This window comes from Macrotis lagotis, chromosome 4, assembly GCF_037893015.1.
Source record: "Macrotis lagotis isolate mMagLag1 chromosome 4, bilby.v1.9.chrom.fasta, whole genome shotgun sequence".
In the NCBI taxonomy this organism is placed as follows: Eukaryota; Metazoa; Chordata; class Mammalia; order Peramelemorphia; family Peramelidae; genus Macrotis; species Macrotis lagotis.
The window spans coordinates 201,840,933-201,855,058 of NC_133661.1; the positions used below are offsets into that span (position 1 = coordinate 201,840,933).

The following is a 14,126-nucleotide window of genomic DNA, read 5'->3' on the forward strand; positions in this document are numbered from 1 at the left end:
CCCAGACTGTTCTATGATCCTCTCTCACCCTGGTGCAGCAGACCCTTCTTCAGGATCTTCCAGGTTTTCTTGGGTTAGAAGATTGTTTCATTCAGTCTTTTTGTCATTCTAGAATTTGGTTGGAGTCACTATTCAAAAGTATTTGGAGTGGTTTGGAGGAGAACTCAGGAGAGCCCCTGCCTTTACTCTGCTATCTTGACTCTGCCTTTTGATTTTCTAATTTCTTAATAGTTTCATGAAATTTCTGCCTTTATATCACTTTGTCTGTCTCTGGAAATGATTTTTTAATTTCTTAGCAATTTTATGAATTCTCTGATTCTATGTCTCTCCTTTACTCTCTGGAAGTTATTTTCTAATTCCTTAATAATTTCACAAAGTCTCTCCCTCTTTTCCTCTTCTTCTTTCCCTCTGGAAATGATTCTCTCTCTCTCTCTCTCTCTCTCTCTCTCTTCTCTTCTCTTCTCTTCTCTTCTCTTCTCTTCTCTTCTCTTCTCTTCTCTTCTCTTCTCTCTCTCTCTCTCTCTCTCTCTCTCTCTCTCTCCCCTTAACAGTTTAATGAAAAAAAATCTTATTCTTTCTATCTAGTGCTTCCCTATTTCCTTTATCTTTCTTGTTCCACCATTTTCCCACTTCACCCCCTCTTTTTACCTTCTGTTTTCCCAGGAGTAAACAAGAAATCTATCTCCTACTAATCCCAGAGACAGAAGCCAGAAAGAGATTCTACAGGGAACAGCCATAGTTTCTCTGTTATCCTTCCTACTTCCCCAGGGCCAGGCTAGTTGGAGCTGTTAATACTGGTATTTAGAAAGAAAGAAAGAAGGGGAAAAAGACACCTCCCCTAGATTTGGAGTTCTCTCCTACTCAGAATGAGTGGGTGGAAGAGAAAGATGAAATGCCTATAGGAGTCTTCTTACCACTCAAAAGACTAAGGCTGCAGCTGCCAGTGGGGGTCTCTGCTTTCCTCCCTTCACTATTCTGCCATAATCCTTGTCTTTCCAAAGAGGGGGGATGATTGTTGGGGAAGAATGGTTCCTTTAGAACTCCCACTGGTTGCTGGTGAAGTGTCCTAAAGTCTGGAAGAGGTTTGAGATTGGAAATCGGGAGTCCTGGAGAGAAATGACTGGCCTCCTTTTATTCTGGAAGGACTTAAGCAAGGGGGAGTGGGGAAGTTGTGCAGCCTAAGGCCCTTCCTTTGCTAGGGCTGAGTTGGCACATTCCTCCTTGTGTTAGGAAGCAAAATATATACTATGTGGGGGAGAACAAAAAAGAGACTGCATAGATGTGAAAATCAGTGTCACTCTGAAGCTCTTTCCATAGGGGACTGGAATCCTCCATCTTTACCAAAGCCAGGCTTCTGGGCTTGTATGGAAGCGTGAGCCATTCTGGGCATGAGAGACAAGGAAGGCATAATGAAATCCACAGTGGTTTTAGGGAAGGGACAAATTCCTTCCACAGGTGAATAATTTTGGTGGTTCCACCTTTATCTATGACAGAAACAATTCAAGTGGATGCCAACTTTCTGCCAACCAAATGATTCTGGCTCTAGGCCTGGGAAACAGAGATCAGCAGGGAAAGGATGGGCAGAAATAGACATTAAAATCCTGTTGAAGTGTCACCTGAGGCTTATTTGGAGAGAGCAAAAAGGATTAGAGGGAACAGATTTGAGAAAAGTCTTGTTTTGAGATTCCATCTGCATGTATGCAGAAAAGGTCCTTTATGAAGACAGGAAAGTCATGAGTTCAAATCCTAGTTCTGCATTCACTAGCTGTGTGGCCACTTACTAGTTGTATCATTTAAGCTTTCTGAACCTTTGTAAATATTTATTAAGTGCCCATTGGTGGCCAGGCTTGGGATACAAAAAGAAGCAAAGGACAAGAAGCTTACAATCTAATGGGGGAAGACACAGACAAAAATGTATGAACAAATATGTGGGAAACAGAGGGAAGGCATAAGAAGTAAGAGGGATTAGAGAAGGCTTCCTGTAGAAGGTGGGATTTTAGTTGGGACTTAAAGGAAGCCAAGAAAGTCAGTAGCCAGGGCAAAGGAGAAAAAGCATTCCAGACATGGGGGACAGACAGAGAGAATACCTGGAGCTGAGAGGTGGTTGTTCATGGGATGACCAGGGAGGGGGTGAGGACATGTTTGTATAGCAAATTTTAAAGGATTTGGGAGTGGATATGTGATTTTATCAGTATACAGAATCTCCCAGAAACTCTCTTCACCAATTCAGACTGGCACTTCCCTGAAACTTAGAGACTTAGGGAGTTTCTTAGAGCACTCAGATGATATGACTTGCCCACCCAAATAGAATGTCAGCCATAGCTGCGACTTGAACTTGAGTTTTCCTGACTCTAAGGCTTACTTCTTTACCCACTATCCCATACTGAAAACTTTAAAATGCTACATAAATATCAACTTATATAGACCACTGTTGAAGAAGCAGACTCCCTTCAACTATTAATAGCATTTTGGTCCCTGGCTCAGCTCCTTTTTGGTCAGTGGTTGGTGCTACCAGGGGAGGGATGAAGGGAGTTGGCATCTGGCCAATACTTCACAGTGGACAGATGCCAATTGGCTGAGTCAACCTTGAGACTGTCCTGGCCAAAGCCGCATGCTCATGGATTCAGGCCTTTCCCACGACCTGCTCTTTGGTGAATAAGATGAACTTTCCTCCCTACACTTTGGGGGGCTCTAGAAGCAGTCCTGGTTGAAGGGGCTTGGCAAAGTGGTATATAGGTACAGTAATTCCAGTTTCCAGGAATTTTTGTCCTGGGGATAGGCAAGAATGTCAGGATGTTGACTCTGAGCCGCCCAGGCTTCTTTCTCTTTCTTGGGGTAGGATTTTTCTAGTCCCTGGTATTTTTATTTTTAGGATATAACTGAACACCACCTTTTGGACTGCTAGCCTAACACTTTGAAATGATAGATACTTAACAACAAATAGGTCTGTTGAATTGAATTGTAGGACAGACCTTAGTAGATACTTTGAGACCTGGCCTCTTCAGAAATTCTGAAGACTACAGTCTTGATGCTGCCTCTGCTTGAAAGGGAAGATATCCTCCCGCCCCCCCCCCTGCAACCTCTCTTCTCTTTTTGTCACAGCTATGAGCTCATGTGCCAGTGCTGGTGCTCGGACCCCAAGCAGCGCCCTAGTTTCCTCACCCTTCGGATGGAGTTAGAAGAAATCCTGGGCCGAATGTCTGTTCTCTCTGCCAGTCGAGATCCTCTTTACATCAACATCGAGGGGACTGAGGAGCAAGCCGAAGAGGGTGGCCAGCTGGGTGGGGACCAGGCTATCAGTGGGGATGGAGATAGGAACAGTAATGGTACAGGACTAGTAGGTGGTGTTCCTAGTGACTATCGGTATATCCTTAGCCCTGGAGGGCCAGCTGAACAGTCTGGGGAGGAACAGCCGTCAGAGGGGGCCTGTGGGATGGCCCAGAGGCAGATGCTACTTTAGCACCTAGAAGCTGTTAGCTGAATAAATGGATGGGCATTCTTTGGGGGATAAGGGGAGGAGAATGGCTGGCTTTGCTGGCTAGAAAAACCCCTTCCCCCATCCCTCCCCACCCCCCACCCCCCGCCTTGATCTCAGCCCAGTCAGAAGTGTGGGGGCTCCTGTGGTAGTCCTTCCCAAGCTGTGTTGGGGACTGAGCTTTGAAAGCCTGGTATGACCAAATCACCCAATCCCAGTTCTTCCTCCGGCCACTCTAGGTCCAACCAGCCTGGCAAAGGCTTGTGACTATTTCATTGGGGTGGGGAGGGAGGGGGGAGGTATGGCAGGCCTAGTTGTCCTGACACTGGCAGCTGGTACTCTGTGGTTACATTCCCATGGCTACGATGAGTTGGGGCCAGGAAGGAGAAGAGATAAGTGGCACTATTCACCCCTTCCCTCCCCAGTGGGCTGACCTTGCTGCTTTAGTGCATGTGCTGTGCCACCCCCGACCTGGGGAGGCAGCTCTACTCACAACACTCCTCTAGGCCTGGCTTCTTCAAGGTACATAGAGATGTATTTGTGTCACACCCATGCAGGTCTGAGTTGGTAGGGCCAACCCCTCTTACCTAGGTGGGATTGGCTGTTGGTATACTCAGGTCTGGGAGGGCTACCCAGCCACTGACCCATCCCTGTTGGGTGCTGCACACTCCCTGGGTCACACCTATGCAGAAAGCTAAGAGGACATCAGGCTGCCAGGTGCCCTTCCCTTGAAAAGAAGGGGAGTGGTGAAGCCTGAGGAAGGATTGGTAGGATCAGATGTATCTGATCCTCTAAAGGGATGGCATCCTCTTTCTACTAATGATGGAAGCACCTTCCACTGTCTGTTTGGAGCATGCTACAAGAATCCTAATCCCACTAACAAAGGCAGCTGTGTCTAAGCCCAAAGGGCTTTCTGGTCCCACTTCTTCCCTCCCTGCTGAGTCCCTCTATCCTGACTTTGCCTTTAACAGAAATAAGCCTCCTCTTTTTTCCTGCTCCTATTCAGATCTACTGAAGTAGGAGGAATTGAGGCCAGGGGACTGGTTTTGGGGGAAGAAGTCATTTATCTACCACTTCCATGGCAGAGAAAAGTGGGGAAAAAGGGGGTGACAGTAGTCTGCCTTGGGTGGGGGGGTGTTTCTAGGCTGTTAGATGCCATTTAAACACAGAAATAAAAACAAACCTCAGAACAGCTATTTGGAAATAGTCATTTCTTCTTTAGCTTTCAATCAAGCACTTTCCTTTGTTGGGTTTAGAGGAGATAGGGAAAAAAGTTAGCAGCTTGTGACACTGATTTCTCACCTTTCCTTCCCCAAAGCTGCTGAGAATTATGTCTTGGGCCTATGTGGAATGGAGCATGTAAGTATATAGGCAGACCTAGTCCCTCTGCCTTTAAAAGTAGCTCAGGAGAAACAAAAGGGATTGTGTGTAGGGCAGGGAGTTGCTTGGGAAATAGGTTGCAGCTGATGCCATCAAAGAAGTAGTATGGGGGTGGAGTAAGAAAACAGCCCTTCTCAAAAAATTTCAGGAAAAACCTGTTGCTGCCAGAACCTGTTCTGGCTCCTATGAGGTAAGGAGATGAAGAGAATGCCACTAACTTCAATCAAGATCTGTAGGAAACTAGATTCAAGAAAGCTTGTTGGTTAGGGCTAGCCTTACCTGCTTAATCCAGGTGACTGCTTAATGCAATTCAGTAAACATTAGGAAACTAAGGCATGCAAAATTCTGTGCTAGGTGCTAGGAGATACATAGTTGAAATAAACATAAATCTTCAGCTTCATGAAATTTAGTATCTGGTAGGATTTGATGTCTCCTATAATGTGACATCATGAGTGCATGATGCCCCTTTGAGGCTCCCAGATAGTCTGGATTTCAACATAAAAATTCCTCTAGTGGGTTAAGGACATTATTGTGTCCTCCCTTAAATGCATCCCAGAGAGATAGTGTAGAAAACCCAATGCCTTAGCTTATCAGATCAATTTTCTCCAGGATATTTAGCAGATAGAAGATCTTGGGGGCAAAAAATATTAAGTGATTACTAGATGCAAGATACTATGCTAAAACTTACTGTACTGTGGAAACTGAGGACAGGAGAAGAAAAGGAACATGGCTAGGGGAGGTTAGAATCTACGCCAGTTGAGTTTTGACTGGAAGCAAGGAAGGGGTTAAGCAGTGTAGACTGGAATGTACCATTAAGTCAGACTGATGGATGAGGGATATTGCTTAATTGTGGGACCTGAGATGTCAAGAAGGGGTAGGGCCCCAGGCTTTGACTATTTGACAGGTTTGACAACCTGGTCTGCTGCATTCATGTCCTAGGCCAGGTCCTGGCAGACAATCTAGTCCAGAATTTTCAAGCCCAGAATCTAGGATGGGCAACAAACGTTTTATAGATTTATGTAAACATCTCCTTGTCATATTTCTGGAGTAAGTATAACTAGGCTTTCCCTTGGCAGATTCAGGAGCAAACTTGAACTCTAGCCTAAGCCCAAAGAGGTAGGAAAGCTCTTGGCTTCCTAGAAAAGAAATGTGATACCAATTTGTTTTTAAAACAGACTTTTATTTTCAACTCAATAAATCTTTATTCATGGATGCCCTTGAGTAATTAGTTTTGGCAATTATTCCTGGCCTCTTAAGTAGGCTTTCAAAAACCTAAAGTTCTCACTCTGTGCAAGAATGGCATTTTGATAGAGACTGAACATAAAGAGACAACAATCCCTGTCCTCAAAGAGCTTACATTCTTTTGGTAAGGTGCAACATGTATAAGTATGAAATAAAGGAGTACAAGAAGAACTGAATTAGGATAGGGTGTTGTGAGAGGAGAATTGAGTGCCTAACATGGGAGGTAGACTGAAGTGAGGAAACGAGGTATATTACTAGGCAAAAGTGAAGAGGAAGTGCCACTTGTGCAGAGATGAGAGATAAAATTGACATTCTGGGTATAGGTAGCAGGCCAGTTTGACTGGAATGGAAAATGTGGAAAGGGGAGGTGAGTCAGGTAGTGGAAGGTTTTAAATGCCAGGCTGAAGATTCTGTATTTGATCCTAGAGACACAGGGAGGCATTGAAGAATTTTGAACAGTGAGCTGATGTGTGCAGAGCTGTGTTTCAGGATAATCAATCTGACAGATCTGTAGAGGATGAGATGGAGAGGAAAGAGACAAGGCAGGGAAACCAAGTATCAATGAAAATAAAGACGTATTTTTTTTCCCCTTCCAAGTTCATGAACCTCAAGAGGTTCATAGATACCACTACTATCACCCCACCCAAATCTGGGGTAAAGACTTTTTAAGTGGAGAAAAGGAAAAGGAAGATTTATGAGAATTAGGAAGACTATTCTGTATCAAATGATGCATTTTTGTTTTTTTTAACATTTTAAAAAATTTTGAGTTCCAATTTTTTACCCTCCCTTTAGTCTCTCCTCTACTCATTGAGAAAGCAAGCAAGACAAAGAGTTAGTTTTAATATGTGTTATCCAACCCTTTATAAGCAAACTCAAAAATTCTCTTTTTTTGACTCCAGAGAGAGAAGTCTTTAAATTACTTCTCCATTATATTCCCAGGCCTTCTAAAGAATCCAGACTCAAAATATAGGAATCAGATGCTAATACTAACAGTACACAGAGGGAGGTTAGGCAAAGGCCACTTGGTGCAGAGCAGAGACAGGAGCAGTTTGTTCCTAGCCCGTATAGGTTGGCTAGAACCCAAGGCTGTGCCTGGTAACCAGGACTAAGTCCCTTTTGATGGATTAAGTACTAAATTGACTATCCACTGGCCCACTCTGGGTGATGCAGTTATCCAGGCACTCTAAATGTTTTGGAGAAAAACTGTCTATCCTTGAAGCTATCTGGGGGGGGATGGGCATGTGAAGTCTGGAAGGATATACCCTTTAAGTCAACTTTGTTAATTCTCCCTGTTGCACCCCACCTGGTCAACATTCCAAGTGCACCAAATGCTCTTCTTCCTTCAGAGTCCTCTTAGAAGTTTGTTTCCTGCATGTTCCCCACCTCCAGATAGAGAGGGATGGACACAAGTGCAGAAATAGACATGCAGTTTTGGACATGGCCACTGTATGGATTTGTTTTGCTTGACTAAACTTATTTGCTACAAGGGTTTTCTTTCTCTTGGGTTTTTAAATGGGGGGAGGGAAGGAAAAGGAAGGAACGTTAACAATAAGTATTGCCAAACCAAAAAGAGGGCTGTGAAACCATTTTTTTTAAAATGCAGAAAGTTTTAAAAGAAAGCATTGTCAAGCAAAACAGTTTTGAAATGTGTAGAATATTATATACTTTAAAAAAGGAAAAACAAGCTATATGAAAAGAAGATTCATGGTCTCATGTAGAATTTTCTTTTTGCATTTTGTTGTGTATATGGAAAGATCTGATTTTTTTGTTTATAGTTCTTAATAAAAATTTATTTTAAAAGTTTGCTTCTTTTAAGAAATAAATTTAGTTCCTTAAGAATAGAACTGTAATGGGGAGTAGGAGAAAAGTATGTGATCTAATTTGAGTTGGGGGGAGGCATCCTACTTAGGTTTCCATAATATGCTGTGCAATTCAGCTCTTTCTCCCTTTAAAAAAAATCCTATCACTTCCTTTTTTCCATTGTTGTATTCTAGTCATAAGTTATATGCAATGAAGAGTAGGAGAAAAGTATGTGATCTAATTTGAGTTGGGGGAAGACATCCTACTTAGGTTTCCTTGTTATACTGTGGGATTCAGCTTTCCCCCTTTAAAAAATAATTTAATCACTTCCTTTTTCCATTGTTGTATTCTAGTCATGAGTTGTATCCTAAGAGGGTCTAAGGTTACCTTTAAGGTCATATTACCATCTTTGTATAACAGTATTTTACCCTCTCTCTAACTTTACTCCTATTCTCATGCATATAGATATCTGAGACCAAATATCATTTCTACCACACTTTTTAGTTATTTTCCCTTGAAAATAAGTGGATTTTTTCCCACTACTATACACCTACTTGTGTCAAATCTATTGTTTTGCTGGCATGGCAGTTATATCTAGGCAGTTTTCTTTCAGCAGTCCTCTAGATCAAATCAGCAAGTCTCAGGAAAATACATCCTTTATGCTCAGATGTACTCTTCCTTACTAAAAAAACACCATCATCATTCTTTGACACCTTCTTGGACAGTCCATCACTTCTCATGTTCTCTTTCCTTTTCTCAAGTGAGAAATGATAATGAAAATAATTCTTTTGCCCTTGGGTCCTTTAATTTCCTCCCCAGAATTCTACAACCTCTAGAGATGGTTTTCAGATTCTTTCTGATATCATTCACTCTCATCTGTATCAATAGAAATGGAAGATATCAGTTTTGACATTAGGAGATTCTCTGTGTAATATCTTGTTAAAATAACTAGGTCATTTTAAGCCTAGGAGGAAATATAATGATCCCTAAGATTGACTTAGTTCCCTTCTCTTTGTCTTTAGTGAATTTGTTTTAGTTGAAAAGGTCTAAGCTTAGTCACTCTCAGTTTGAGCCTAGAGATAGGAAAAAATTTCCTAAATTCTAGGTAGAAATTGGGCTCTCTGCCTAAACTTACCTCAAGGTGTACAGGAGCCAGTTCTTACTGACTTACAAAAACTAGTTGTTAAAAATTTTAGTTTGATCATTTCATCTCAGAAATCCACCAAGTCTATTAATACAGGGCTAGTTGGTGCAGTGGATAGAGCACTGGCCTTGGAGTCAGGAGGATGGGAGTTCAAATTTAGCCTCAAAAACTTGACTTACTGTATGACCTTGGGCAAGTCACTTAACCCTAAATTGCCCCTCATCCAGTGCTGTCTCCAGTCTTCCTAATTCACACCTGGCCACTTGACCCACATAGTTCTGGAGGAGAAAGTGAGGCTGATGACTTAGCACAGCACCCCCTCACTCAAATCTCATTCATATGCTTGTCATGGCAACACTTCCCTGATGGCATGGTCTTCTTTGAGAATGAATGACAAACATCAGCAGGCATAAAATGAAGGAGAAGATGCTAATAATGCAGATTAAATTTAAACATGTCATGAATACATTTTCCCCCATAGGGTACTGGTTGTTAAATATTTAACAGCACAATGCTACTTATAGTCATCTCAGTTTTTAATTAACCTGTGGCCTCTTTGTAGTTGAGGCTAAAATTCAGTTTACTGGGAATATTTGGATAACAAAACAACAGATATTATTATAATATTTGTGGATAAATAGAAAGGGAAGTTGAGGAAAGAATCAACCTTTTCTTGGGACTTGTCTCTGCCCAGGTCTTCCTATCCAAGATGCCTGAATAGGATCCTCTCCAAGAGTCAATATTTGTTCTTCTTCACAGGTGGTCAGAAAGTCTCCCTCTTCTGAAAGAGCTTCTTCCTTTTATATCAATTGCTTAAGGCCTGATTCCACCTCTAACACCATATTTTTATTGATTTAAAAGGCTGTATACTGATCCTGTTCACACTTGTGATGATTTGATTCAAAAATGTTTTCAACTGGTCAAGATACCAGAGCCAAATGTAGTCATTTCAATACCATCCTTATATCCCTCAGAACCCAAATATGTGCTCTAGGAAGAAATATATCTCCTCATATAAGAATTTCTTCACTTTTAGGAGTCTTCATATTCCCAGGAAAATCTAGAGAATAGAGAAATGCTCCTCCAATTTCTCAGCTTTGCCAGTGGAGAGATTTATATTTAACACATATAAAATTTTTGTTTCCCATCCAGAAGAATAGACATAGCACAATTCCTGCCAGATATCAGAAATGCTTCTCTGTTATTCATACTTTTCAAAAATGAAGTTTTTGTATCTTTGAGATTCTCCTTAACCACGCCCTCATTGTTGATGGTCAGAGAAAATTGTTTGATGAACTAATTGCTCTATCCATGAGGTCAATCACCTTGTCCCAATCTGTTATTTTTATAAATTACTTCCCCTTCCATATCTGGATGAAGATACATTACCCACATGGAAATGATTGGTAATTAGTAGTTACGTACTGCTCATATCAATAGCCACTATCAATGAGATGATCATGTTTATGCCTCCCTGAAGTCTCCAGTCTCAGTCTCTTTTACTCTGCCTTCTTTCTCTTCCCATTTGAACAGACATATGTTATCTTGTGTATTGGGGTCAGGAGGTTTTCTGTGTGGCTGATCATAGATTGTTAAAACAAATCTTATTGGGTCATGCCATACTTGCCAAGTCTTATGCTTTCCCCTTTTTGATCCACCATTTATTGTTTCCAGCCCTGGATAGAATTAATACCTGTTAGTCCCCCAACTGCTCTCTTGGGTCCAGGTTGTCTCTCTTTGACTTTCATTTTCTCTGTTATCATTCTCTTTCCTTCTTTTGACCTGCCTTCTCCTAACATTGTTGGGATTGAAAATTTGAGAGAAAGTTCCAAGTATAATCAATTTATTAGCAAAATTAGCAATTTTCAAAATATTGACCTCTCAAGAGCCAAAGACCACAAAGGATGACTACAGAGCTTTCTTATAGTCAGTAAAGAAGTACATCAAAACTTACAAGATGGAGAGTAAATGGAAATAAGGGCAATTTGTAATGATCATTCCATGCACATGAAACTATTGAGCATTATACCCTTTTATTAACTGGGGCATTGCAGAAGTTAATGATTAATTATAATTAATGAAGTTTACACAAGGTAAGCATCAAGTTCATAAAAGAATAGGGAGCTTTAATTCACACAGAATAGAGAACTTGGTCTCTTATTTCAGGTTTTCAGGAATAGGGAATTTAGAAGATTATTATAAAAGCTGGTTTTATTAAACTTTATCAAAAATGTTTCAAGCAAGGTACAGATCACAGAGTCTGGTCTTGATTTAACTCTTTCATTTCTCCCCTTTGATTCTTGAGAGACATGTCTCCCAAGAAGCATTTTTTTAGGTTGTTTTTTTTTTTGCAAGGCAAACGGGGTTAAGTGGCTTGCCCAAGGCCACACAGCTAGGTACTGAGACCGTATTTGAACCCAGGTACTCCTGACTCCGCTGCTTTTATCCACTACGCCACCACGCCACCCCTCCCAAGAAGCATTTGATCAAGCTTTGATACAACAATTAATACAACAATAAATGCAAGGCCATAAGGTAATTATAAGACCTAGGATAAGGAAAGTCCATTTGATTATAGCTGTATGCCATCTCCTTAAAAGCAAGAAAACCAGGAAGAGGGATCCTGCTACAAATTACTGTTATCATTTACATGGTGTCTATTGCAATTTGCTGAGTATCATTCATAATCCATTGAAGTTCATGGTTATTTGTAATAATCTCTCCTGATATTAATTTAGGAACAACAAGATTGACTAATAATCTTGTAAGTCCCATACTTGGGAAGCAATGAAAATGTCTAATATCGAATGATTCTGTAAATCCATTTCTGCTAAAGAATTAATTTCTACTTGGAGGGATGGAATGTTTCAGTAAGGACTAAAGTTATTTATTTATTTTTTTTTAGTTTTTGCTAGTCAATGGGGTTAAGTGGCTTGCCCAAGGCCACACAGCTAGGTAATTATTAAGTCTCTGAGGCCATATTTGAACTCAGGTACTCCTGACTCCAGGGCTGGTGCTCTAGCTAAGGTTATTTCTTGGGCTAACTTTTTAGGTTTTTTTGATAGAAATATTCCTAATTGAATTCTTGACTATAACACATCCCCCAAATTCAGTTATAGGGAAAAGTCTCAATTCATGATTAAATTCTTGTACAGAGTTTGGAGGAAAATAATCTCTTTTTTATGTTCATATCACTAGGTTCCTAAATTTCTAGTATTTTACTTTCCTATTAGTTCTCTGATTATAATGATTATAAATTGATATTGGTAAGGTTAAATAGGTTATCCCACATGTATCATACCATCCAGGGGAAGAGGAGAAAGCTGATCCAACATTAACTAAAAATTGACCCAGGTTTATTAATTTCCAAGGAAACTCTGAAATAATTTTAACTTCATTTCCATTATAATAATAAGTAAAGGTGCAAAAGAGGGATTTCTATCATCTTTGCTCTTTAAAAGGCAAATTTTAGCACAAATGAATGATTTTGTTCTATTAATATCAGGAGGTGGGAAAGTAAGTTTACAATATACTATTTCTTTCTAGATTTGTACACTTAGTCACCTGATTCTTAACACATTGAGGGAAGATTGAGAAAGTTTGTGTAAGAGTAAGGGAATCCTGTCCTTATTATATGTAACAGGTTGTATACCTTCCTATATTAAAGTTTCTGAGGTTTGAGGAAATTTGAGGTTTGTTTTTGACATTGTTCAGTGCTGAGTAGTTAGATTCCATCTGCTACTGTTAACTTCACAGCTAGCAAAGACTAAAGGTTACAAATGGTTATATTCTGGATGAAGGTTTGTTACTGTATCCATGGATCAGGATTGATTTGATGGATATGATGACAAATCCAACAGACATGGGATCTGATAGCCTTTGAATAATTTTAAAGTATGTCCTACTTGTCTATGAATGCCATTATTCTTTACTCAATTATGATTGGGGAAGAAATGACTAGTGGTAGCAATGCTAGGATCATAACTAACAACAGAATTAATCTAGCTAGTAATATAGCAAACAAGAATAAAGTACAATAGCAACTATTACAATGAAAGGCAACCACTTCAATTCTTGCCAGGTTTTCCCAGAGTGATGGGAATTTTCTACCCTTGATATTACTCTGGGTCATGAAAGTTTATAGGGGTTGCAGTTGTAGATTTTGATGGGTAGGTTATAAAAATGTCAGCTGTGGAATTTCTTAATTTTTTTTTCCAAAAAATTTCCCAAGAAAAGATTCCAAGAATGGTCTTGTTAGTCTTAAGTTTAGTGTGGATCTGCCATTTCTGTTCTATCATCACAAGTTGACCTTTTGGAAATCAAGTAAATGTCCTTCAATTGGGGAATGGCTTAGCAAACCATGGTATATGTATGTCATGGAACACTATTGTTCTATTAGAAGCCAGAAGGGACAGGAATTCAGGGAAGCCTGGAGGGATTTGCATGAACTGATGCTGAGATGAGCAGAAACAGAAAACACTGAAACAGAAAAACACTGTACACCCTAACAGCAACATGGGAGTGATGTTCAACCTTGATGGACTCGCTCATTCCAACAGTGCAACAATCAGGGACAATTTGGGACTATCTGCAATGGAGAATGCCATCTGTATCTAGAGAAAGAACTGTGGAGTTCAATCAAAGATCAAGGACTATTGCCTTTAATTTAGGGGGAAAAACCTGATATCTTATTGTTTGATCTTGCTATCTCTTAGACTTTATGTTTCTTTCTTAAGGATATGATTTCTCTCTCATCACATTCAATTTGAATCACTATATACCATGGAAACAATGTAAAGATTGGCAAATTGCCTTCTGTGGGGGGGGTAGGGGGAGGGAAGTAAGATTAGGGGGAAAATTGTAAAAGTCAAAATAAATAAAATCTTTAAGAAAAGGAAAAAAAAGAAAAAAAGAAGTCGACCTTGTTTTATGTGGGACAAGAACAACAACTGTAAGAGGAGTCAGTACAGGCTTCCATGATTCACAAGCACCAGTTTGAGCTGTGTGTAAACTAAAGTCCTTGCTACAATAATATTGGGTTGAGTCCTGGTCCTAGTCTATCTATCCTACATATTATAATGATAA

At 40.3% G+C, this 14,126-nt stretch overlaps 1 protein-coding gene across 2 annotated transcripts in view; it reads left to right on the forward strand.

The window, feature by feature from the left end:
- Positions 1-13,850, forward strand: part of TYRO3 (TYRO3 protein tyrosine kinase) — a 33,595-nt gene extending 19,745 nt beyond the window's left edge. For both annotated transcript variants that reach the window (XM_074235142.1, XM_074235143.1), the window contains exon 19: positions 3,103-13,850. In XM_074235142.1, the coding sequence (XP_074091243.1) occupies positions 3,103-3,460 (358 nt within the window). In that variant the 3' untranslated portion in view covers positions 3,461-13,850. The remainder of the gene's footprint in view (positions 1-3,102) is intronic.
- The last annotated feature ends 276 nt before the right edge of the window (positions 13,851-14,126 follow it).